The sequence below is a fragment of the Colobus angolensis genome, unplaced genomic scaffold, assembly GCF_000951035.1.
Source record: "Colobus angolensis palliatus isolate OR3802 unplaced genomic scaffold, Cang.pa_1.0 Scaffold124, whole genome shotgun sequence".
Lineage (NCBI taxonomy): Eukaryota > Metazoa > Chordata > Mammalia > Primates > Cercopithecidae > Colobus > Colobus angolensis.
The window spans coordinates 3,952,598-3,978,619 of record NW_012113586.1 but is presented as its reverse complement, the minus strand read 5'-3'; the positions used below and the strand labels follow the sequence as shown (position 1 = coordinate 3,978,619).

The following is a 26,022-nucleotide window of genomic DNA, read 5'->3' as shown; positions in this document are numbered from 1 at the left end:
TTTTTTTTTTTTAAGTTAAATCCAATTGTTTTGAAGTTCTATGGAAACTCAGTGCCACCTCTCTTTAGTTCAGACATCCTGGGTTAGTCCTTTAATTGAGATCTACAACAACAATTAGATCTGAGTGGAAAATGATTTTGGATTCTAGAACCAACCTGTTCAGGAGATAATTAACTATTATACTGCTATTTGGGGATTAAAATAGATTTTTTAAAAATTTGAGCTCCCAAAATATTTTATGCACCGGGTAATAGCTGAAAACTTTCTTCAGCTGATTGTTATAATACTGTTTAGTGGAAAGTCAACTGATTGATAATCTATTACTTAGGGATGGATTTTCATGGTATTTACAACTTATAATATGAAAATATTATTTTTAGGAAATTATATTTAGCACTGATATCCCAAAATAGTCTAGGTCTGCAAGGACCAAGAAAACTTTCTGCAATGATAGGATTATTCCTTATCTGGGCTATCCAGTATGGTAGCCACTAGCCAGATGTAGGTATTGAGTACCTGAAAGGTGGTTAGTGCAACTGAAGAATGAATCTTAAATTTAATGGTATTTCATTTTAAATTCTATATTTAAATAATCACATGTGGCTAATTGGCTACTATACTGAACAGTGCAGGTCTAGGGAAACCGAAACTAGTTTACAAACTTGATTCAAGACATAATGGGTCCTAGATGCTATCACTTGTAGAAAGTTTACTTTTTGGCATTCTCTGTCTGGTCTATTTCTTTTTGGTGAAGGCTGATATGGAAACTGCTGTGGCATCAAGCATATCTACTGTTCAGATTTACAGCCTGCTCTCTGTCCTTTGGGATTTGAGAGGGATTACTCATTACCAGGAATGAACAGGCTGGGAACAAATTCTCCAAGTCATCAGTTCTCCAAGCTGTGTGACTGGCCCACAATCGCTGGGGGACTGAGAAAGGCTCAGGAAGTAATACAAGCGTGATTACTTGTATTACACAAGTCACTTAACTCAACCCAAACTCCTTTCCTACCTGGGAGCCCCATTCGTGGTATATGACATGAAAATTACAAAGGTGGCAGCCTAAAGAAGTCTTTAGCAAACTCCGACTTGAAGACCAGAAGTTTAACTATATTTTGAAGCAGATCACAGGTAAAAGGAGACTATGCAACAGGTCCAGGCTGTGTTCCCAGGCCTGTAAAGCTCTCTGTGGCCCAAGGATTCAGTCTACCTTGAGATAATGTAGGGTCTTTGGAGGAACCTAGCATGCTCAGCAGTCCCACACAAGTAAAGCAAAAGAGTTTTTGTTTCTTTTCAAATATCTAAAATTTCAAACTTTATTTTCATCCTTAAACTATTTTCTGGCCTTTGGAAAACCAATGCAAGTTTGAAAATTATTTTGTTTTAAAAAACATACATACCACGCACATACAGCACAACACATGTTACAATTACTGGTAATGGTACAGGTATAAGTCCATATCTGTATCTTGAATAACCTATAAAAAAAGAAAAGAAATTCAACTAGTTGAACTGATCAAAATGGATCCTCATTATTTGCAGATTCCACCTTGCAATTTGCTTATTTGCTGAAATTTATTTGTAGTCCACAAATCAATACCCATAGCAGTCATTCTCAGACATAAGAACAGTGATGAAAACTTTTGAGTCACCCAATAAGCAGATTCCCAGCAGAGGTGGAAAAAAGTGAAGCTCTGCCTTCTTGTTTCAGTTCTTACACTGTTAACAAGTGTCCTATTTGCAGTCTATTTAGTGCCATGATTTTGCATTTTTACGCTTTTTTGTTGGTGATTTCACTATTTTAAATGGTCCCAAAGTATAGTGTTGAAGTGCTGACAAGAGTTCCTAAGTGCAAGAAGGCTGTGATGTGCCTTGCAGAGAAAACAGGTGTATTAGATAAGCTTCACTTTAGGCATGAGTTATAGTGCTGTTGGCTATGAGTTTAATGTTAATAAATCAACACTATATATTAAGGTTTATTCAAACAAAACACACATAAAACAAGGATATAAACAGATCATTAACAAAAATGTTATGACTAGAGGCTTACAGGAACCTACCCCTGTATTTCCCCCAGGAACATTACTTCAGTACTTGCTATTTCAATGTTAACTTGACTCTGTAGAACTACTATGAATAACAAGAGTCGACTATTTCTAAACAAACTTATATGCACAAGCTTGATACATTCCAGACCCTGTGTTATTTAATAAAAGAAGCAAATGTTCCACTAGAAGGTTTGTTTCTGACCATTTCATACTGCCAGTGGAAGCAGAACTTGGCATTGTGTTTGGTAGGGCAATTCTGGCAGTTGTATATAATAAACCTTAAAAATATTTATCATGAAGCATCTAGGCATTGTACTAAGTCATGTGACTATAGTCTCACTAAGTCATTACAATGTTGGGCAAGTGCCTTAACCTCTCAGTGCCTCCATTTTCTCCTAGGGTAACTATACATGGGACTAATAAATATACTTATCTCATAGGGTAGTTGCACTTAAGAACAGCTGTTATATATTGTCATTAACCTATTGAGTAGATGTTATTGGTATCTCTATTAATATTTTGTGACTCTGCAATTCCATTTCTAAGATGTCATCCTGGGGAAACTACCAATGGTGTGCCCTTCTTCTCCCCCTAAAAAGGCACAAAGATTATTTACTGCAGCCTTACTTAGTATACCATAAGGCAAAAATAACCTAAGTTGTTTTCACAGCAGCCCCTTGTTTTCACAAAAAAACTGTGGTATGTTCACGAGGTAAACTCTATCCAGCTACTGAAAATCCAAAATCAGAGTTCACAATGCACTGCTAAAGGATTGGGGAGGGGTCACTAAGAGCAAATGTGATATGGATATGGGAGAGGAGGGGAAAGGAAGGGAGAGGAGGAAGAGAGAGAGAAAATGAATGAATAAATAAGAATATGATCACACTTTCCTTTTATTAAGAACACAGGTGTCTTGGAACAAATAGGCAGTCACCTATTGGTCAGATTTGAGAAGAAACTGATAGGTGCCCCTGAACATCATTTTCCCTTCTTTAGTAGCAGAATTCAGATTTTCTTTGGCAATAATACTCCCCAAGTAGTGTTTGTATACTTTCCTCAGGTGGCATACAATGCCTGGTTGCTTTTCTTTTCATGATGTCAATGTCATTGAAGATCATTGTCTAGAGCCATAATTTCATCAAGGGTTTGCAGAGTGGTTTAGTCTATCATTCCTTCTTTACTAACTACAATCTTCACATAAAGATAAACTGCCCCCATCAACAACGTGGTTACTCTGAGGTTCAGTTTATAAAGGAAAAACAGTGTTTGATTCTTCTCTTTCTTTACCGTTTTTTCAAAATAATGAGTTAGCTCCCAAGCATTCTCTAGAGATGACCAATGAGTTTTTAAATTTGTTTTTAGTACCAGTATGAACTCATGAACTGAGCACAATTGATGTGTTTCAATCTACTGAAGTTGTTATTCTTATTGATGTTCCAATTGTCTTATTTTTGGCCAGAGGGAACCTCTTCAGAGTGGCTCCTGAGTCCTGCTGGTACCATCACAGTAAGTCTTTTTGATAGCTTTCTTGTTGTGTGGTAAAACAAGATATTCAAGGCTTATTTTAATGCATTCCATGCGCCAGATATGGAATCAGCCAATTGTCCCAAAGGCCCTGGTTCATTTTCATGGGAAATGGTAATTAGATACCATAATCTGGGTGAAGGTGGCCAATCATCCTGGTTTTCCTGAAACTGAGGAGTTTCCTGGGATGTGAAATTTGGGTGCTGAAACTGGGAAGTCTGGGCACACCAGGTAACACTGGTCACTCAAATCTGGGTCTAAGAATCAAGAAGCATGCAAATTGCTATGAGATTGGCTCTTGTTTCTAGAACATTTCAAAGGACAGAACCAGGAAATACATGATTTTCTAAGAGACAAAATACATTGATAAGTCATGCTGGCATTATGTTGAACCCTATTCAGTTGCCAAGATTCAGTGGTTTTTGACTAGAGAAACAGCAATTTCATATGGTTCAAATTAATACCTTTAAATAAATCCAGGGCTACAGTTTTTACTTAACCTAATCAATTTACAGCTGAATCTCCTTTCTTTCATGCCAAACATCCCAATATTCAATAACAACAATATAAATATTCACTTGCACTTTCCTGCAGTACATACTCAATAGTAACCAAATACCAGCATTACCACTAACTATATAATTACTTAAAACATTACATTTTTTTTCTTTGTAGTTCTTTTATCCTTAGAATGCAGCCCCGTGAAATATGCACCCAAATTACTATGTTTTTAAAACGCTTGGAATTGGTCCTCTATTTGGGGTTATTCCACAAACTTGACTCATGGCTTAGTACATTAGCTTCATTTGGCTTTAAATATTTTTGAGTTTCAGGTTCACAATAAAACTGAACAGAGGTTACAGAAAGTTTGCACATATACCCTGCCCCTATACATGCATAGCCTCTCCCTTATCAACATCCCTCACCAGAGTGCTACATTTTTTAGAATTAATGAAACTACTCTGATACATCATTATCACTAAAAAATCCGTACTTTACATTAGCATTCAGTTGTACATTCTGTGGGTTTGGACAAACATATAACATCGTTACAGTATCATACAGAGTATTTTCACTGCCCCCAAACTCCTCTGTGTTCCACCTATTCATATCCCCTGCCAATCACTAATCTTTTTACAGTCTCCACAGTTTTGCCTTTTCCAGAATGTCATATAGGTAAAATTACATAGCATGTAGTCTGTTCAGATTGGATTCTTTGACTTAGTAATATGAATTTAAGTTTCTTTCCTTCATGTCTTTTCATGACTTGATAGTTCTTTTCAGTGCTGAATAATATTCTACTGTCTGTTTGTGCCACAGTTTGTCTATTCATTTACTGAAGGACATCTTGGTTGCTTCCAAGTTTTGGCAATTATTAATGAAGATGCTATAACCATCTGTGTGCGGGTTTTTATGTCAACATAAGTTTTTTTTTAATGCCTTTGGGTAAATAGAAAGAAGCATGACTGTTGTGCTGAATGGTAAGAGTATGTACAGAAACTGCCAAACTGTCTTCCAAAGTGGCTGTACCATTTTGCATTCCCACCTGCAATGAATAAGAGTTGCTCCACGTTCTCACCGGCATTTGGTGCTGTCCAGATTTTGGTCAGTGTGATAGGCGTGAAGTGATATTTCATTGTTGTCTTAGTTTCCATTTTCCTGATGCCTGTTGACATAGGACATGTCCAACTAATTTTTGTAACTTTAGTAGAAATGGGGTTTCCCCATGTTGGCCAGACTGGTCTTGAACTCCTGACCTCTGGTGATTCACCTGCCTCAGCCTCCCAAAGTGCTGGGATTACAGGTGTGAGCCACCGCGCCCAGCCCAAGAATATCTTTTTATATCCCTACTTGCTATCTGTATATCTTCTTTGGAGAGCTGTCTGATGAGGTCTTTCACCCATTTTTTAATTGGGTTGTTTGTGTTTTTCTTGTTGAGTTTTAAGAGGCTTTTTTGTATATTTTGAATAATAGTCTTTTATCAGATGTGTCTTTTGCAAATATTTTCTCCCAGTCTATGGGTTGGCTTCTAATTCTCTTAAAACTGTCTTTCACAGAGCAATGCTTTTAATTTTAATGAAGTACAGCTTACCAATTATTTCTTTCATGAATCATGTCTTTGGTGTTGCAGCTAAGAAGTCATCACCATATCCAAAGTTATCTAGGTTTTCTCTCATGTTTTAGGAGTCTTATGGTTTTGTATTTTACATTTAGATCTACAGTCCATTTTGAGTACAATTTTGTGAAGGGCATAAGGTCTGTGTTTAGATTCATTTTTTTGCATGTGTATGTCCAGTTGTTACAGCACTATTTGTTGAAAAGATCATCTTTGCTCCATTGTATTGTCTTTGCTCCTCTATCAAAGATCAGTTGACCATATTTATGTTGGTCTATTTCTGGGCTCTCTATTCCGATTCACTGATCTATTTGTCTTTTATTTTTCCACCAGTACCACACTATGTTGACTAGTGTAGTTTTATAGTAAGTCTTGAAGTTGAGGAGTATCAGTCCTCCAATTTTGTTCTCCTTCAACATTTTGCTGGCTATTCTGGTCTTTTGCCTGCCCATTTAACTTTAAAATCAGTTTGTTGATATCCACAAATGACTTCTGATATTTTGCTTGGGATTGCACTGAATTTATAGAGCAAATTGGAAATAACCAACATCTTCACAATAAGGAGTCTTCCTATCTATGAACATAGAATCTCTCTCCATTTATTTTGTTCTTTGATTTTGTTCATCAGTTTTGTTGATTTTCTCATATAAATCTGGTATGTATTTTGTTAGACTTGTACCTAAGTATTGCATTTTTGGGGTGCTAAGGTAAATGGTGTTGTGTTTTAAACTTCAAATTCCACTTGTTCATTGCTGTTATATAGAAAAGTGATTGACTTTTGTATATTAACTTTGTATCCTACAACCTTGTTATAGTTTTTTATTAGTTCCAGGAGGTTTTTTGTCAATTCATTTGGATTATATACATAGATATTCATGTCATCTGAGAACCAAAACAAGTTTCTTTCTTTCTTCTCATCTGTATAAATTTTATTTCCTTTTCTTGTCTTATGGCATTAGTTAGTGCTTATAATACAATATTGAAAAGGAGTGGTGAGAAGAACATTCTTTCCTTGTTCCTGGTCTTAGTGGGAAAGCTTCAAGTTTCTCGCCATTACAGATGACGTTAGCTGCAGGGTTTTTTGTAGGCATTTGTTAACAAACTGAAAAAGTTTCCCCTCTATTCCTAGTTTACTGAGAGTTTTTATCATAAATTAATGTTGGATTTTGTCAAATGCTTTTTCTGTATCTATTGGTATGATCATGTGATTTTTCTTTCATAGTCTGTCAATGTGATGGATTAACTGATTTTCATATGTTGAACCTGCCTTGCATACCTGAGATAAATACCACTTAGTCATGATGTATAATTCTATCTATATGCTGTTGGATTCAATTTGCTAATATTTTGTTTAATATTTCTACATGTATGTCATGAGAAATATTTGTCTTAATTTTCTTTTCTTGTATTGTTATTTGGTTTTAGCACAAGAATAATGCTGGCCTCATAAAATGAGTTGGAAAGTATGCCCTCTTCTTCTATCTTCTAAAATAGATTATAGAGAATTGATATTTCTTCCTTAAATATCTGGTAGAATTCACCAGTGAACCCATCTGAACCTGGTGCTTTCTGTTTTGGAAGATTATTAATTATTGATTTGATTTCTTTAAACTACCAGGCTCATGTGATCCTCCCACCTCAGTCTCCCAAGTAGCGAGGACTACAGACACATGCCACAACACCTCAGTAATCTTTTAATTTTTAGTAGAGATAGGGTCTCCCTCTGTTGCCCAGGCTGGTCTCAAACTCTCAGCCTCAAGCAATCCTCCTGTCTTGGCCTCACAAAGTGTTGGGACTATAGGCATAAGCCACTGCATGCAGCCTTCTTTCCCAATTTTTAAAAGCAGAGTACACATTCTTAATCACTATTCTTCCTGGTGGAAAGTCATAAAAGTCACAAAAGACCAACTTAAATCAGTCCAAAAATTCTCCTACTTCTGTTTCTGCCTGTTACGTTTCATCTGGTTCAAACTTTGTTCAAATATTCTTAACATTCTTCATTTCAGTCTACATAATATTATTTCCTATGCTGCATTTCTTTCCTTCTTCTCCTTTTTCCTACTTCTCCATATTTTTGTGTTTCTATGATGAATTTTTCCAATTTCTCCCATTTTTTTTTAGGAGTAAGATCAAAGGGTGTTTTTTTGAGGCTCTACCTTCAGGGTCCTTCAGTGACTTACTCCCTGCAGGTAACATAATGTCCACCCCAGCTAACAAAGAAAAATCATCTAGTTGAACTCAGAACAATGTTTGTTCTACATAACTTCAGGTTGGAGCTGAGCAATGTTTCTTTTATGTTCTTGGTCCATAAATGTGGACAACAGTTGGAAACTGGTAGAGAATATCCTCTTGCCTACTCCTTCAAAAAATATGCACTTTCCCTGGGCTCCCGATTACAGTTCTGTGTCAATGTGGAGGGTGTTACAATCACCCAACTTCTTCCCAGCAGTTATCTAAAAGAGAATGATGAAGTCCACTAGGTTTCTTTATCTGGAAATAACCTTTGACTCTCAAAGGTACTCAGATTTTCTTTTCCTCTTTCACAGCCAGATATATAACTGGCCTATTGGACTATCCCTCTTCTTACTTAAAGCCCAGGAATCTGGTTCCTACCCTCATCTATTCACAAGGTCTGTCAACAATGACCTCCGAAGTGCAAATCCACAACCTCTTCTACATTGTCCTCCTTAAACCATTGGTTGTATATAATGTTATACCAAATGTCCTGTCTCTTGAAACTCTTCCTGTATCCTGAATAACAACAACCAGTTTTATGGTGACTAACCATCATCAATACCCTTTCCCATATGCTATTTTATTTAATTTCCTCAGCCCTTATAAAGTAAGTGTTATTATCGCCCACATTCACACTGCCAGTAAGCAATGAAATCAGGTCTAGGACCCAGGTTTTCTCACTCCCAATTCCATGTTCTCTTCTATCCAGAATTTTCTCCTGCCCTCAACTTCTCAATTTTCTAATCTGTGTAAGTCCGTCTATATTCACATGCTGCCATAAACCAGCTTTCTGACCTTGAGGTCTCTGAAAATCTGTAACATGGGCATAAAACCTCCATGCTATCTCCTCTGACCACAGATAAGGAGATGAGGAGGAGCAAACTGTAGGAGCATGACACAAAGGCAATAAATAATTGCTCCCTAGCTTTCTTTCCATCTCCCAATGCGTTGGAGCTGCAGTTTTCAAATGGTTTATCAAAGAAAGTAAATTCCAATTCCAGATTATAGTTCTACATCTTTGAGTTATCTTCTTACTTTCACTTACCAATACAGTGGGGAAGACACAGTGCTTTGAGTTCAGATGGAGTTGAATGTCAAATCCTGGCTTTGCACTTAATAAATGTGTATATTTGGTCAAGTTATTTAGCCTCACTGTGCCTCAGATACCTCCTTTATAAATACCCACACCATTGGTTTGTTGTATGGATTAAATGTGACACATTTATGTAAATCATTTACAGGAGTTTGTTGTGGAGGAGGCCTTCAGTAAATATTAGTTCATTCCCTCTATACAATAGGAGGTGGACAAGAACTCCGTCATCAATCTTAACTATCTCTAAAATTCTCCTTTAGATTGTGTTTAACTAGTTAATAACCCCATCACCCCATTTCTGGGTTGCAGTGATGGTATAACAGTAGATGTAACGGCTAAAATGACCACAAACCACAAAAAGGTCCTACTAGACAAAATGTTACAAGAAACATGAGAAAATGAGATTTAAAATCAAGTAACATTTGACTAATATCTACTATGTATATCTACATGGTATGGGTTTCTCTAGCTCACTCCTATGAATAAATCAAAGAAAACTTTAAACTTTGATTTGAGATATATAGTCAGGATGGTATCATACAAAAACACTCTAGAATTCAAATACCTAAATTTTAATTCTATCTCCAATACTTAAATGACCTTGGGCAAGTCACCCCACCTGGTTCAACCTGTCTCCTCATTCTTTTTTTTTTTTTGAGACGGAGTCTTGCTCTGTCACCCAGGCTGGAGTGCAGTGGCGCCATCTTAGCTCACTGCCAGCTCCACCTCCCGGGTTCACACCATTCTCCTGCCTCAGCCTCCTGAGTAGCTGGGACTACAGGTGTCTGCCACCATGCCCGACTAATTTTTTGTATTTTTAGTAGAGATGGGGTTTCACTGTGTTAGCCAGGATGGTCTCAATCTCCTGACCTCGTGATCCGCCTGCCTTGGCCCCCCAAAGTGCTGGGATTACAGGTGTGAGCCACCACGCCCCACCACCTGTCTCTTCCTTCTTAAAAGGTAAGTAACAACCGTCTGGCCAATCTAAAATGACAGTGGTGAGGAGGAAATGAGGCATTTATTTGAAGGGTTTGCTAAAGAAGAGCAGGCTAGTCAATGTGAGATAGTTTGCTTCACTGACAAAGCATTGGAAAGTTTAGATGAGAAATCAAAACCTGAAAAAGTAAGATCTAGTATTTAACTGTCATACTTTCACGGATTTATATCTGTTATGATGCATGTGGTTCCACACAAAAGCATTCAAAAATCATCACAGGAAAAAAAAAAAAAAAGATCCTAGACTGTTATTGTTCAAAAGAACCATTAAGATCGTTAAGTTCAGTTCCTGGTTTGTATTTTAAAAGAAGGTCCTCCAACATGTGGTTAACAGAAACCAGGGTCAGAAGCCCAGATGTATGTCTCAGATGTCAACACTACTCCAGGATTTAAACCTAAGACCTATCAAGCAACATTCCTCAAACTTTCAAAATCTATTGTATATATGTGAACTATCAATTTGGAAGAAAATGTAAAAGAAGGATGGATGAATCACCATTATTTAATAATTAAAATAATTTTTTCAAATTAATAGTACTTATTTCAAATCAATAAGAGGAATATTATTCCCTCTTATGATCTTTTACCAGACTATCTACAAGGAAAGTAATCTTACTTTCAGTAAGAGTAATCTTACTTTGTGTCTTCAACTCTAATGGCAAACATAAAGTTAAAACTGGTGCCAGGGCAAAACCTTTAAAAATCCCCTAAAATATTCCATGTAATTCTGTAGAGGGATCTTACTCAGAAATTATTTCCTTCAAGTATTTTGTCTCTTGGAACACTTAAAACTTTTCAAGATTTCAACTTGCTTGCTATGTCTATATGTGGTCATCTTCTTCCTCCTTGTCAGTTAGATGCAGCATACATATACCAAAAGGCAAAAGCATACTAGTTTTATTTTTTGTTCCCATTATAAAGCAACTATCTGCTTTTACAACAAATTGCATTTCCATATTGTATGCCTTGGGTATTATGTAACACTCAAAAGGTAGAATTAATAAAGGAGTGTTTGCTCCAAGCTTATCTATTACAACTTTGCAGCTCGTTTTAAAAACTTCTTGCCATTGTGTGACTTGTACAAACAGAGTGACACTTCTGTGGGTTTGATCTTTTCTCTGTCTTCACGAATCAAATCTATCAGTTATAAATTGGAACTCATTTGCACTTTTTCTTTTTTTTCTCCATGTTTCATAACTTTAATAGAATATTCTAACTATTATGTGCAAATTGAAAACACTGTATTCAGTTATAAATGTGTTCTAAGGTTAGGCTGAGCACTCTCTACAGGCCTGGTCAGTGCGGACACGGCCATCCCAGGCTGCTGGAGAGCACTGTCATCCACTTGGAAACCCCACTCGCCAGCCACCAAGCGGCCACACCAAACCAGGACCTTCAGACAGGATGAATGGTAGGGCTCAGCAAGGGGGCTACTGAGAAAGCAGGACTTGACGCTCATATGCTCAAATGAAACGCACGACTTCCCAGCCCAGTCCCTCACTGGAGAAGATCGCCGAATCCCGGCTCCGGCAGCAGGGCGGTGCCTATGTCACGAGGACAGGCTCGTGTCTTCAGCCCTGGTGGCAGGAAGCAGTGTTTCTTCCGCACAGCCCTTGCTCCTGCTAAGAAGTGGCACATATTCCTGCTCAGGTCACCAGGGTGGCTCAGAAATGGCAAGGACGAGCGACAGCAAAAGGCCACAGTCCTCACAGGCAAGAAGGGATAAATAAATATGAAGTGACCTATGGCAGCTCTCACCTGAGGTGGTGTGCCACAACCCTGACCCAACCCTAAAAGAAGAAAATCAAGAAGCAACATCCTAAGGAGAACAGGGCCCTACTCTACACAGCCCTTCTGAGATGATTAGTATACAGCAGGTGATGCAGGCTGCACACTGGGCAGATTAAGCAGCTGGAAACAGCCAGTGGATTTCTTCAAATGAAAGGGAAGAATTCAGTCCAACTGCAGGAGCGGTAGGAGAGGTTCTCGATCCCTGGAACCTCATCACCAGACCTCGGCCCTTTTTACCAAGTGACCCCCACACCACCCTACCCCGACGTGGTCTATGGGGCCCTCCCCCAGGGAAAGGCCCAGGTAAGTCCAGAGCTACAGGTACCGAGGCTGCAGAGGGTAGTGGGTGAAACCTCCTATTTTTGAAATGCATTTCAGTTGCCACTGTACAAGTTAAGCAAAACAATAAGGATAAAAGGAAAGTGAAAGTGAAAATCATGCACTTGAAAACGAACTAGATGGAGTAAGCGCTGTTGATGGGATTGTGCCGCATGCGGCAAAGACTGAGGCCTCCCCGACAGGCCCGGAGTCCCGACAGCCGGTCTGCCAGGCGCCCATCTCCACTTCGTACTGCTGCTTGCATTCCGCCAGCTGGCTGGGTTCCTTATTGGGGTTAATTTCCGCATCATCCTCATCTTCTCCCTCCTCGTCACCTTCTAATTCCTCCTCTTCTTCTTCACCTTCGTCAAAATTGTCATCGTCCTCTAAGGCCTCCCCAGCGAAGTATAGCACAGCCCATGGAAAAAGTGTCCAATTTAGACTATCTGCTCACGGAAAAAGAGTCCAATTTCCAAATCAGAGGCTAATACGAATTCAGAATCTTTATCCAGTGATTCTCTATCCCCAGACGCTTTCAGTGGATTGAATAAGTTGAAAAATGACTCACTGGATACTTGTTTAGTAATTGTTCTAACAGTGCCTCGACCCTTATGCTTCTGCTTTTTCTTGATGGTTTTGACAGTAACTTTCTTTCCTTTCTTCCAGTGAATAATACACCCGTCAGAGTCCATGATCTCAGGACCTGCAAATGAAAAGGGATCAGCCTTATCTGGTTCTGATTTCATCTTGCAGGTTTTCCTCAGGACTGAGTTGGTAAAGTAGTCGTTGGGTTCAAAGTGGAACTCTAATATAAAAGACATAGGCTGTCCAGGGTTAGAAAACTTCACTATAATATCCTGCAGGTGTTTCAAGATTGGTTCATCATACTCCTAGACTAATTCTAAAGATGGTAAACCAGAACTCTGGAATTCCTTTGGGATTTGCCTCTTCAGCTGTTGCTGCTGCTTTTTCTGTTATGACTACTTTATTTTTCACGTCTCCAGCCAATTTCTCCTCCTCTTCATTTTCACTGTGCCATTCTGATTCCATATCAGATGTTGGTTCAACATCACGGGTGATAAATTCTTTTCTCTTGTCAAAGAGAGGCTGGTATAATGCTGTGTACTTTCTTCCCAAGTCACGAACTTCTTCATAGAACTTGGCTTCTATACGAGCGCATCTCACCTGAATTTGTTTCAATGCATTAATTCTTCTTTTTACTGCTTTAGGTAAAGTTTCCATGTAGCTGGAAGGGGTGTGAGGGGCACTGTCAAGTCGCTCCTGTAAAGCTGCCACAACTCCAGGATTCTGCATCACCTGATCCATGAGCTTTTCCGTATTACTTGCATTTTTAGCAGCTTCCACGGAATCTGAGGGAACCCCATCTGAAAAACTGTTATCTGCCATCTGAATGTTTTTATCCCCTTGTCTGGTAAACCAAGTCCCGTGAGTAACTAGGCTAAGGCCACTCAGGCCAGTCCTCGGGGAGTGCACGCCACCCATCTCGCTCGCACCGCACAGCTCCCAACAGCTAAGAAGTAATGCCAAGGACTTTCTTCCCAGTCAGACATGTCCTTGGCCACACGAAACTTACAATCGAAACCCCAGTTAGCCCAGCCTGACCCCACTGAGGCTCACGATGACCACTGCCCTACGGAAAAACTGAAATTCCTAAACATCTAATAAAGAGGTCCTGGACGTCTCCACCTTAAAAACGAGAAGTCTGAACTCTCCTCCCGGCATGCCGCTAGGGCCGCGGGGTACATGGGCCTGACCAAGCTAGCGGGCTCACCGCAGTCTACGCCTGCCTCCTCCGCTGGGCCGCCGAGGAAGCCGCCCGCAGTGCAGAACAAAGCGCCTTGACCTTCAGGACGGTGGGCGGCAGGGCTGGCCGCGCTGGGTGCTGGGAGGGGCCGCCCGCCCCCGCCCCAGGCCGAGGCTCCAGGCCCCAAGCCCCAGGCCCGCAGCCGCGGCTGCCGCTGCCCGCCCTGACGAGGACGTCCACTTTTTCTTCTTGAAAAATGTCTTTCCCAAAAGTTACTCTGCTTTGTCTGAAAACAACATAACTTTAATGGCTTTACGTTATTCTTTGAAAGGGTTCGGAAAAGACAATAAACGGGAGACTTAGAGTGGCTCACCAGTTAAAATCCAAGTTTCTTATATTTCTTGTATTTGCTAATTTCCCTTATCTGTTTCAGCTGCTTGTTCAGAAAAATTTCATTCATAGACTCACCTTATCCCAGCCCTAGAGACCCATATTCTCTATTTGCCCTGGAATCCTGTTCACTATTTACAATTATATTATTCTGAATAATAATATTTACTATTTTCATCTTTTCTTTTATATTTTAATAAACCACTTTCAAGTCACTGACCTTTTTGTTTATTAAACTGGGGATATAATGTAAAAAACATAATAAAAATTGCAAATGTAAATAATACTAAACCAACATTAGAAAATCATAGCCAAGACAGATTGTCATGATATTAACTTAGTGTTAGGCCTAAGGAAACATATCAAATGCATGTTCCTGTAGTAGATACGTAACCTTTGAGAACATAATGATTATTAACAATATTATAAAGCAGCACTGTGAATAGTTAAAACCATGGGCTCTAGAGCCAGACAGCCTCTACTCAAAGCCAGGTTCTGCCACTTACTAGCTGTTACCTTGGGCACACAACTTAAACTCTCTCTCTGTTGGTTTCTCACCAGGAAATAGGGATAAGTGAAGACTGAATTAATTAACATATGTATTAGAATGGTGCTCAACACAGAAAGTGCTAAATAATGTTATCTTTATATCTATAATGGGGTTTCTGTTAAAAATTGTAACTTGTTTTACATTTCAAAATTGTGAACCTTATGTTAGTCACCACATCTGTGGTTTGAAAGCCTCCATGACACACTTAGTTATTTACTCACCACTGCCTGGGATACAGGTTTCCGGAATGATTGATGATGTTCTTTTAAATAATGGACTGCTAGCAGTACACTGTACTTTTTGTAGAAGATCATTTTCCATCTTAAAAAATATCCTGGTTGAGTTACGTTTACATTGCTCCAAAGGACAATCCCATGAGTACGTGTTAAGTTCTGGATGAGTGTTGTAATGCTCCGGTATCATGCACTGGACTTCAATGCTTCCATTAGTCAATGCACAAGTTAGTGTAGGAGATGGAAGAGGCTCTGGCAAAAAAAGTGTAATATTCAGTACAGAAAATAGTAATATTTAGACTCATCATCTGCAAATTTATGAAGAGCTCCCAACTTCCTTACGAGCTTGAAAGGATGAGCTGACAAACTCCTTGAGCATCAAGGACTGAGAATTCTTTCTTTTGCTAGGTCAGACTACCTGTTCAAATTTAACAGAATAAATTCAGACCCTTATATGGTTTCGCTCTGGGTCCCCACCCAAATCTCATCTTGGATTGTAATCCCCATGTGTCAAGGGAAGGACCTGGCGGGAGGTGATTGTACCATGGGGGGTGGTTTCCCCATGCTATTCTCATGATAGAGAGTGAGTTCTCATGACATCTGTTGGTTTAAAAGTGTGTGGCAGTTCTCTCTCTCTCTCCTGCTGCCTTGTGAAAAAAATGCTTGCTTCTCCTTCGCCTTCCGCCGTGATTGTGTTTCCTGAGGCCTCCCCAGCCATACGGAACTGTGAGTCCATTAAACCTCTTTTCTTTATAAATTACCCAGTCTCAGATAGATCTTTATAGCAGTGTGAAAACAGACCAATACAGGCCCCAAATCCCTTATCCTCAATTCTGAAATCAAAAAATCTCTGAAGCCAAAAGAGTCTTCACAAGTTGGTAGCAAAATCATTAAGCTGCAAATTCTGACCTGACCTGAATTAACACAAGGATTTATAGTCTTTATTTTCTCACTTACTTCAAATATTCATTATCGTTTCACCACAAAAATATTCCTGTGCTTGACAGGACACAGTGGCTCATGGCTATACATACTCCCAGCACTTTGGGAGGCTGAGGCAGCAGGATGGCTTGAGGTCAAGAGTTCAAGACCAGCCTGGGCAACATAGCAAGACCCTGTCTTTATAAAAAGTTTAAAGATCAGCCAGCAATGATGGCTCCTGCCTATAGTCTCAGCTACTTGGGACTACTTGAACTAAGCAGTCTGAAGCTACAGTGAGTTATGATTGTGCTAATTCACTCTAGCTCACTGCACACACTGGGCTCTGACTGTATCAGACTGAGACCTTGTCTCTAAATATATAGGAATGAAATAAATACTTGTTCCTATGCTTGACCCACAGGGTGCTCCCCATAATTAAGTGGGGTGCTTAATATGCAGAGGAAATACCTTGTATTACCTTTCCAAAATGTAAAAAAGAAATTTTAATTCCATAACACATCTGACTCAAAGCATTTTGTGAAAGGTGGAGCTACACAGAGCCTTGTCGGGCCCTGCCTATTGGTTGGGCTGGCCCTATTAATAGGCAGCGCCGGGTGCAGCATGTGTCACAGACCTGCCAGTCCAGAGGCCTCACTCCCACCCTTCCTCTAAGAAGCGCCTCCTATTGGCTAAGGCAGCATGGATCTATGAGTTAAGACACTAACATGTCAAATTCTGCCATTGTTGCCCTTTACAAGCCTCAAGGCTAATTACTTTGTCCTATTGGTCATTTATTTGTTAATTCATATGCCTTCTTGCATTTCAGCTACCCTCCAGCAATTAATCATAAGAGGCTTGAGGAAACATGCAAAAACATATGTAATATACAACAATGGTCATGGTAGCACTGGGATAATAAAGTATTGATACATTATAAACATCCATTAGAAGAGCATCTAAGTAAATTTAGGTTCACCAAGATAATGGAATACTATGTTGCCATTTAAAATGATGTTTTATAATATAAAACAAGTTAATAGCTTATGCTCCAATTATAATCTGAAAAATAAAAGTGTTTAATGGTTCCCCCATCTTCTCCTCCTCCTCCTGAATTCCTTCTCGCTCAGTTAAATAATGTACCCAGCTGCCTTGGTAGAAACCAGAGGCACACACTGACTTCCCTTTCTACTTGGGGCTTCCTAGCTTTTAAGTTTAATCTAGCTCACATAAGTCCTTACATACTTCCCTAAGATTTTCTTAAATTAAAAAGACTTTTAATCATCTTTTAAGCAGTGGAATTTCTCTGAATTAAATCTTCAGTGCAATCCAGTCCAATGGATAAGAAGTTGCTCTAGTTGACTCAAAATTGAAAGCCTGGAGCCCTGCTCACCTAACTTCCTGTGGTCCCTTTTGCCAACCCCACCCCATAGCAGCCCTCAGGGGACTTCCAACGAACATGCATCCCCAGAATAGTTCAAAAATGCCTGTTCTCAGTATTTCATATACTTATGCCTGCCTCTGTAACTAGGCTGGGCATTTCTCAAGGGGAGAAAGCCAAGCTTTCTACTTCCTTAGAAATGGTCCTTTGAAGCATTTCTCAAATTTTAAGGTGCATAAGAATCACCAAGGGTGCTTGTTAAAAATACAGATTCCTGAGCCCCACCATCCCAGGTGCTTCTGATGTGTGTGCCCTGTTCATTCTGTTACAGATTCTAATGTATTGATCTAGCTCTGCCAATGTCTAGTCTTTAATCCAGCACTTTCTGAACTGAACAGAGGTGTATCATCAGCCCCAGAGACTGTGCATCTTTGGAGGACAAAGACTAGGTATGCCTCACCTTTCAACCACAGCACCTGACATAACACAAGGCACACAGATGGCTCCTCACAAGTAGTACTGGACAGATGGGGAGACAGATGGATAGAAGGATAGCTTCAGAGAGACAGTCTTCAAACAAAATGTAAATTCTTCTACCAGCTACCGCCAAAGAGGTACACTATGGTGTTTACCATAGACTCAGAAGCCCAACTGCCTGAATTCATATCCAGCTTCATGACAGCTAAGAGCCATTTGACACTGGGCAAGTTACTTAAATCACCTGTGTCTAGGTTTCCTCCTTTCTACAATAAGGACACAAATAGTACTTACTCTATTAGACTGTAATGAGATTAAATGAGTTAATACAGATAATAATCAATATATGAATTAACATGTAGTGCCTGCACAGAGTAAGTAGTTAACAAATGCTAGCTGTAATAGAGCACATGGCCATTGGCTGTGAGTTTCCAACTCCAGGAAGCCAAGGCTCCCCAGAGGGTATATGTGATATGATGAGAAGAGTCACTGACTGGGAGTTGGGACGTTTGATCAAGCCTTAGCCTTGGCCTGCTATGTGACCTGGGGCCACAGTCCTTTTAGGAGCTGGAAGTTTTAAGAAAGCATCCATCCAGGTCTCTTGTTCTACAAACAGAGAAACGGACTCCTAAACTGTCTTATTTTCATCTGTGAAAGGGAATGCTGTATCAGGCCATTGTAAAGGTCAAACAGAATATGGCTGAATGCCACATGCAGGGTTTGTAAAAAAGAAAAGAAAAGAAAAAAAAACAGAATATGAAAGTAATTTGAGGGGAAACATAGAGAAGTGTTAGTATTATCTTCTAAGTTGCTAGAACTCCCTTGACTATATAGAAGCTCTTTCTAGCTATCTCATTACACAACAGTTGCCAGATAGCAAATGTAGAAGGGCCTATCCAACTCATCTAAAAGTGTGCAAGCCTTTCTCCAGCACCTAGATCACAGTTTCTACACCTCAGATCTTTTCCTTCTATACATCTTTCACATTTTCTTGCTGCCCGTGGGACTCACCACAGCTGTATCTAACAAATATTGGTTATACCTCTACTTTAAGCAGCATTAAACTGGCAAGAAATGTGTCTACTTCCTCCCTAAGACAATTAGTCAATTTATAATTAATGAATTGAGTTCACGGCTGTGTAAAAAATGAGAATTTCTTACACATATCTGATGACATTTTATAGAAATATGTGTATATTTTCACGAATTTTAGTAAAGGTCAAGTATCAATTCAGCCCAGTTAAGGACAGGGCAGTTAATTCTACTTACATAAAAATCATTATCTGAGATGTGATGAAGGTCCATAAAAAGATGGGAAAGGACTAATAAACATCAGAAGTAGAAATTTTAAGGGGACTTTTGGGTATAGAGGAAAGCCGGATCTCAATGTACACACAGAAGGAAGTGGATGCCCTGAATTTAGGAAGTGCCAGGAAATCCCCGTCCAAAATATACTCGCTAGAAGTCTCCTATTAGGTCTGGTGTCTCTAGAACATTACCAGGTTACTAAAACAAGTGTTAACATTACCTCAAGGAAGTATGACTTCCTCATTTCTTAAAAAAAAAAAAAAAAAAAAAAAGTTGTATGACCAATCATTTTATCATGCAGATGTGAAACCTAGAGTCATCTTATGTCTTTTTACAACCAAAACCTACATCTTGCAGACTCTTTCTTAGACCCTCTATCTACCTGGATGATCACAGTAGCTTCTAACTTGACATCTCCTCTCTTTAATCCATCATAAGTATTCACCATCACATTAATCTTCCAAAAATGTATTTTATCAAGTGACCTCCTTGCTCCAGTACAGGATACAATGGCTCCCCACTGCTACAAGCTGATGTCCAGACTCTCAAACCAGGACTTTAAGTCCTACACTCAATACTATCAATATTACTGCCTCCTGATCAAAACTCACCTCCCCTGTACTTTCCCCCTCTGCAGACTTCCTAAGGTCTATCCAGTTGGTCTGACCACCAAAACCATACCTTTGCTGAGTTGTCATAGAATATTTTATTTAATTAATGTATTTAGCTAGTTAGTTATTTTAAGGCAGGATGTTGGTCTGTCACCCAGGCTGGAGTGCAGAGGCGCAATCACGGCTCACTGCAGCCTCAGCTTCCTGGGCTCGAGGGATCCTCCCACCTCAGCCTCTTGAGTAGCAGGGACTACAGGCATGCACCACCATGCCTGGTTAATTATTTTATTTTTGTAGAGATGGAGTCTTGCTATGTTGCCTAGGCTGGTCTTGAACTACTAGGCTTAAGCAACCCTCCCTCCTTGGCCTCACAAAGTGCCGGGATTATAGCCTGAGCCACAACGCCCGGCCTAGAATATTTTAAATTAAATTATTTTAAAACATTTCATCAAGTTTAAGAGGAGAAACTTATTCAAATGTTTTGAACTTAGTTTTACAAACTCTATAAAAGGGGCTCTTAAAATGTGTGATCTATATTCTGACTCAATCTTCTTGTTTGTTGGCCCTGTCTATAAACTACCAGATCCCTAATGTCCATGTTTCAAAGATTCTACTTTTTCAAAGAAATCTTCTAAGAGTATGCTTTGACATCTTAGCAAGCTGTATTTGTCTAAATAGAGTCCATAGGGGTCAGACCTCACACAGCTTTGCAGGTCACTTTACACATTTTAGCTTTAACAGTTAGATGGGGCCATTAGAAAGTTCCACACAGATGAGTGACATGATCTGACTTCTGTTTTAAAAAGATCATTCTGGTAGAACCAATACAACTTCCTGGTGGAGTGAATGTGGTGTTCAAGAAAAACAGAAGTATCAAGGATGACATCAAGGTTTCAGACTGACCAACTGAAAGGATGAGCTGCCATTAACCAAAAGGGAAAAGATTTGGGGAGGAACAGGTTTTAAGGGGAAGATAATGAGCTTACTTTTGGACATGGGATATTTCAAAGGCCAATTAGATATCTGAGTGGAGATGTACAGTGGGCAGTCAGGTATACACATAAGGAGTTCGACGGGGTACTCTAGGCTAGAGCTCTAAATCTGTGCATTATTAGCACTGAGATGATATTTAAAGCCCTGACATAGGATCAGCTCACCCACTGGCTATGAACACAGGCAGAAAAGGAAAGAGACCCAAGGCTTAAGCCTTGATGTTTCCAGTGTTAAGAGGTTGGGGAAATGAGGAAACCAGCACAAGAAGATGAAAAGGAATAGTCAGTGTGTTAGAAAGAAATGTGAAGCCAGGCGCAGTGGCTCATGCCTGTAATCCCAACACTTTGGGAGGCTGAGGCAGGTGGATCACCTGAGGTCAGGAGTTCAAGACCAGCCTGACCAACATGGTAAAACCCCATCTCTACTAAAAATATAAAATTAGCCAGGCATGGTGGTGCATGCCTGTAATCTCAACTTTTCGGGAGGCTGAGGCAGAAGAATCGCTTGAACCGGGGAGGCATAGGTTGCAGCGAGCTGAGATTGTGACATTGCACTCTAGCCTGGGCAACAAGGGCGAAACCCCCTCTCAACAAAAAAAAAAAAAAAGGAAGAAAGAAACGTGAATAGGGTGGTATCCTGGACATCAAGAGAAGACAGTACTTGGAGGAGTGAGTGATCAGCTATGTCAAAAGCTACTGAGAAGTCAAGAATGACATGGACTGAGAATGAACCACTGGATTTATTAACAAGGAGGTCTAGAGGAGCTTTGGCATAGCAGTGCAGATGGAAGCCTACTTGGAGTGAGTTAAAAGTGAATATAAGGGATCAGAATAAGTGAATATGGACAACTTCTTCAAGGAGATTTTCTATAAAGTGAAGACAAAGAGTTGGTGGTGGTTGCTGGAGGGGTAGGGGGATCATGAGAAAGTTTTGATGACAGTGTATATGTATGCCACTTAAAATGAACCATCAACTTATGGGGGAAATTCTCATCAGGAGAGAGTGGGTAGAAGCACTAGGGTGATATTCCCAAGGATGGTGAGAGGAGGTGGGATCCAGGGCATGCGTGGAAAGTTTAACCTCAGGTGAGAACTCAGAAAGTCCATTCATATCAGGAGAGAAAGCAGGGCCCACAGGCTCAGGTACAGGTAGGAAGGTAGGCAGGTGGTGAGAGCTTGTGGAAATTGCCCTCTGCTTATTCTCCTTAGGGAAATAAGAAGCAAAGCCTTCAGCTCAAGAGTGAGTCTGGAGAAGGAGGTATTCAATATTTGAGGAGAGAAAAAGTAACTGCTAGGAGAGTGGGTAAGTGAACAGGCTAGGAAATACCAGACTTAACTGAGGTAAGTGATTAGAAATTAAAAGTGCAGGACTTTGCAGGGTGGTGTATTTTTCTGCAACCACATGAGTGTGAGCACAGAATAGGCAAAGCACCAGACTTAACCTAGCTGTAATCTGGCCATGTGAGTATGACAAGCCAACAAAGGAGCAAGGAAGCTAAATGTGTCTGCAACGAACTGCATCCAGTAAGTGACAGCAGCACTCAGGCTGCATAGGGAGGGAAGCAGGGACATCAGGTGTGTGAAGGACTGTCATCATCAGCATCATCAAGGACAGGGCATGGTGGCAGAGTGCAACACCTGACATTGAGGTAATGATGAGTTCTCGGTTACATGCATGGGTAGTGGGTAACGCAGAGGACAAGATCCTTACAGGAGAGGAGATCAAGGACAATACTGAAAGAATTTTAATTTAAATATTGCAACCACCAAGACACCAAGAATGTTAGAAACCATGAAAATCAGGCAGGCCTTAAAATGACCAAGAAACACTGGCATGTGAGGCAGGGGCCTATACAAGACTGCAACACAAAAGGGGCTTTAGAGACCAGGGAGGAGTGTTAGTGAGAAGCAGGGAGAAATGTGTCCCCTGTATCTATATTCAGTTTAAAATGGTGCAGGAGCCGGGTGTGGTGGCTCACACCTGTAATCCCAGCACTTTGGGAGGCTGAGGTGGGTGGATCACCTGAGCTCAGGAGTTTGAGACCAGACTGGTCAACACAGTGAAACCCCATCTCTACTAAAATACAAAAATTAGCCAGGCATGGTGGTGCGCGCCTGTAATCCCAGCTACTTGGGAGGCTGAGACAGTAAAATCGCTTGAACCTGGGAGGCGGAGGTTGCAGTGAGTCAAGATTGTGCCACTGTACTCCAGCCTTGGTAACAGAGCGAGACTCCTTCTCAAAATTAATTAATTAATTAATGAAGTAAACTGGTGCAGGAGGAAAAACAGTCTCCCCGCTGTGTGGGGAAGCAGGAACTTTGTAGAGTAACATCTATCAGTGGAGCCCAAAGAGTTCTAAGCTAACTGCTGTCACTACATCTCTTTCCAGAACATTCCTACTAAGACAACTGATACTGTTCTCCCCGCCTTGCTTAGATTCTCTCCTCACCCAGAGGAATGACAAAGGAATTGAAAGTAGCTAGCTCCTGTATACCACCAGAAAAGGAGAAAACCCTGACAATAGGTAACGTCTAATTCTTTTCTCATAGACCATTAATTTGTGTTAGTCTCTGAAAACAGACTAAAAAAATGGAAATTTGCCATTTTAAACAAATCAACTTATGGAATACTCACCAAGCACATAAAGAAAGAACTTCATGGTATCGGTAATATTTGGCGATTCCATTTCATACTCATCTTCATCTGATAATGTTAAGTTGTAGATAGTGAGGCTACCTGACACAGTGTCTAAATAAACCCTATTTTTAAAAGATGAGAAAGCTCTGAATTCAGAATTTTCCCGTTCTGCAACTTTATCCTTTTGTTTTTTCCATAGGATTTCTGTTAAAGGTATATTGCTTGGTACATGGAAAGTAACATTCTTATGTAGAACGCCATATGTTTGTTGGGAAAAACAGCTGATGAAACCTAGAAGAGAAAAAAGGATGGTTAGAAAAAACAACATGACTTTAGTGGCAGAAATTACTCATCAGGCACTTTTTGTGCTAAGCTGACAAACTGCTGACACAAAGTACAGGAAGTAAGAACATGTGTGACCATGTAGAGCTTACTCTTTAATAGAAAACTGGGACCTGCATAAATCCAAGAAATGGACTCGACATTCATGGAGCACCAACCATGTGCCAGATACTATGGGCTGTGCTGGGAATATGGGGTTGTTCCAGGCCCTCCAGGAGCCTCACCTGTGGAGAAGACAAGGAGCAGGCTCTACATCAAGAGCTGCATGAGGGGAGCTGCCTGGTCTAGGGGAGCTTCCCCAAGGAAGTCATGCTGGAACTGACACAATGCTCCAATCACTGAAGGATAAAAGGCAGTTAGGCCACAGGGCTGGGTAGGTGAGTGGGTAGGGAGTGAAGGAGAGATGATCATACAGATATAGGAAGCAGCTCCTCCAAAGGAAGGCCCTGAATAGAGAAAGAGCTCGGTGTGCTTGAGGATACACGTGTGATTCCTAACAGCTAGAATGAAGAGGGCAAGGGGTGGGTGGTGGGGAACAAGACAGACAAAGACCAGCCCACAGCCTATGTGTGGTAAAGTAAGGAATGCTAAGGGTTTGGACTAATCCTAACGGAGAGGAAGCCACAGAAAGGTTTTTAACAAGACTGGCCTAACATAATATAAGTGTCAGTAGGCTGACTGTCTTTAGAGTAGAGAGCGGCTGACAGGGGCCAGCACGGAGGCAGGGAAATTGTAATGAAAGTCAATGCTGTAGCAATGAAGGCCATGGGCAGGACAGACCAGACCAGGGTGTTTGTGGTGGGGACGGACAACGGGACAGACTCAGGAGACGCTGGAGAGAGAAGTCAACAGGATCCAGTGATGAGGGTGGGGGAAGTGGATGGAACTGTAAGGTCTCCTTCTTGGCTGACTGAGAGGCATCGTTAACTGAGATCAGAAACAATGGCTGGGAAGCAAGTGGAGGTTGTGATGAAGATTAAGAACTCGGGGACTGGGTGCAGTGGTGTGTTGGAGCTAGGCCCATCTGCCCTCATGAGCCAATTGTTAGCATCTCTGCCCAGCCCTATTAGGGGACGTCTGGTAATAGCACAAAAACTGACTAATGGTTCACATCAGAACCTCCACTCCGCCTCCATGCCAATCTAGTTGTTAAACATTTATTAGAACCACAAGATTGGGATATTTTTGATACCCCAAAGTGGGTTTAGATGCATCTTGCTCTAAGACTTGATTCTTGTTAAGAGAGAACAGTAGCAGCTGGGCACTGAGGTTCATGCCTGTAATCCCAGAACTTTGGGAGGCCAAGATGGTCAGATTGCTTGAGTTCAGGAGTTCAAGACCAACCTGGGTAAAATGGCAAAACCCCATCTTTACGAAAAGAACAAAAAATTAGCTGGGAATGGCACACACCTGTGGTCCCAGCTACTTGGAAGGCTGAGGAGAATTACTTGAAGCCGTGAGGCAGAGATTGCAGTGAGCCATGATTGTGCCACTGCACTCCAGCCTGGGTGACAGAGCAAGACCTGTCTCAACAAACAAACAAAAAACTGCAGCTATTTTAAGTTAACATTAAAGATTAATTAAAACTTGACTGAAGTTTCTACCTAGTAGCAATTAGGGTAATTGAAAGAATACAGGGGAAATCAAGAACACTGAAATGACCAGTTGTAGACAATTGTGTTAGTAATTTCAGATAACAAGCAAATATCACCCATTTGTTTATCTACAAGGACTTTTTAGAACCCATCTCCCTTAATTAAGGGGGACTGCCCTCAAAAACACACCAGCATCTTTCTATTGCTTTGCTGATTACGCATTATTTCTCCCACTCAACAGAGTATGTGGGAAGGCACGAGAAAAAGAACAGAATTTGAGGGCTGAGAGTCTACCACACACAACAGTGGAAACCCAAAAATGTCTTATAAATGTAAATGAAACAATAAGTGATAGAGGGTAGGGTGGTGGTGAAACAGTAGGTATGAGATAAACTGCCATACCCTGGCGGCATGAAGATGGCTTTTGTCTTTCCCAGGGAGAGTTGATGTATCCTGGGCTTGAGAACAGAAGAAAGTAGTCAGGAATGGAGCTAATGGTGGAGGGAAGTAAGGGTAGAGAAAGGGGAGACTGTAGCTCAGAAGAAATCAAAGTACAGCTGACCCTTGAAAAACATGGGTGCCGGGCGCGGTGGCTCAAGCCTGTAATCCCAGCACTTTGGGAGGCTGAGACGGGCGGATCACGAGGTCAGGAGATCGAGACCATCCTGGCTTGAGAACAGAAGAAAGTAGTCAGGAATGGA

General features: G+C 40.6%; 1 protein-coding gene and 1 pseudogene across 3 annotated transcripts in view; both read right to left on the bottom strand.

Moving 5' to 3' along the window:
• CD58 (CD58 molecule) overlaps positions 1–26,022 on the bottom strand; it is a 60,838-nt gene that overhangs the window by 5,976 nt on the left and 28,840 nt on the right. For both annotated transcript variants that reach the window (XR_001000717.1, XM_011933085.1), the window contains exons 2-4: positions 23,382–23,675; positions 15,048–15,311; positions 1,401–1,478 (exon numbers count right to left, since the gene is read on the bottom strand). Coding sequence is in view for 1 of the 2 variants with exons in the window: in XM_011933085.1 (XP_011788475.1) it covers positions 1,401–1,478; positions 15,048–15,311; positions 23,382–23,675 (636 nt within the window). In the remaining variant the exon portion in view is untranslated. The remainder of the gene's footprint in view (positions 1–1,400; positions 1,479–15,047; positions 15,312–23,381; positions 23,676–26,022) is intronic.
• On the bottom strand, positions 12,142–13,868 carry LOC105505290 (annotated as a pseudogene). The gene is made up of 2 exons (XR_001000716.1): positions 13,829–13,868; positions 12,142–13,545 (listed from the first exon to the last, which is right to left on the bottom strand). The product of XR_001000716.1 is annotated as a nucleosome assembly protein 1-like 4 pseudogene (transcript).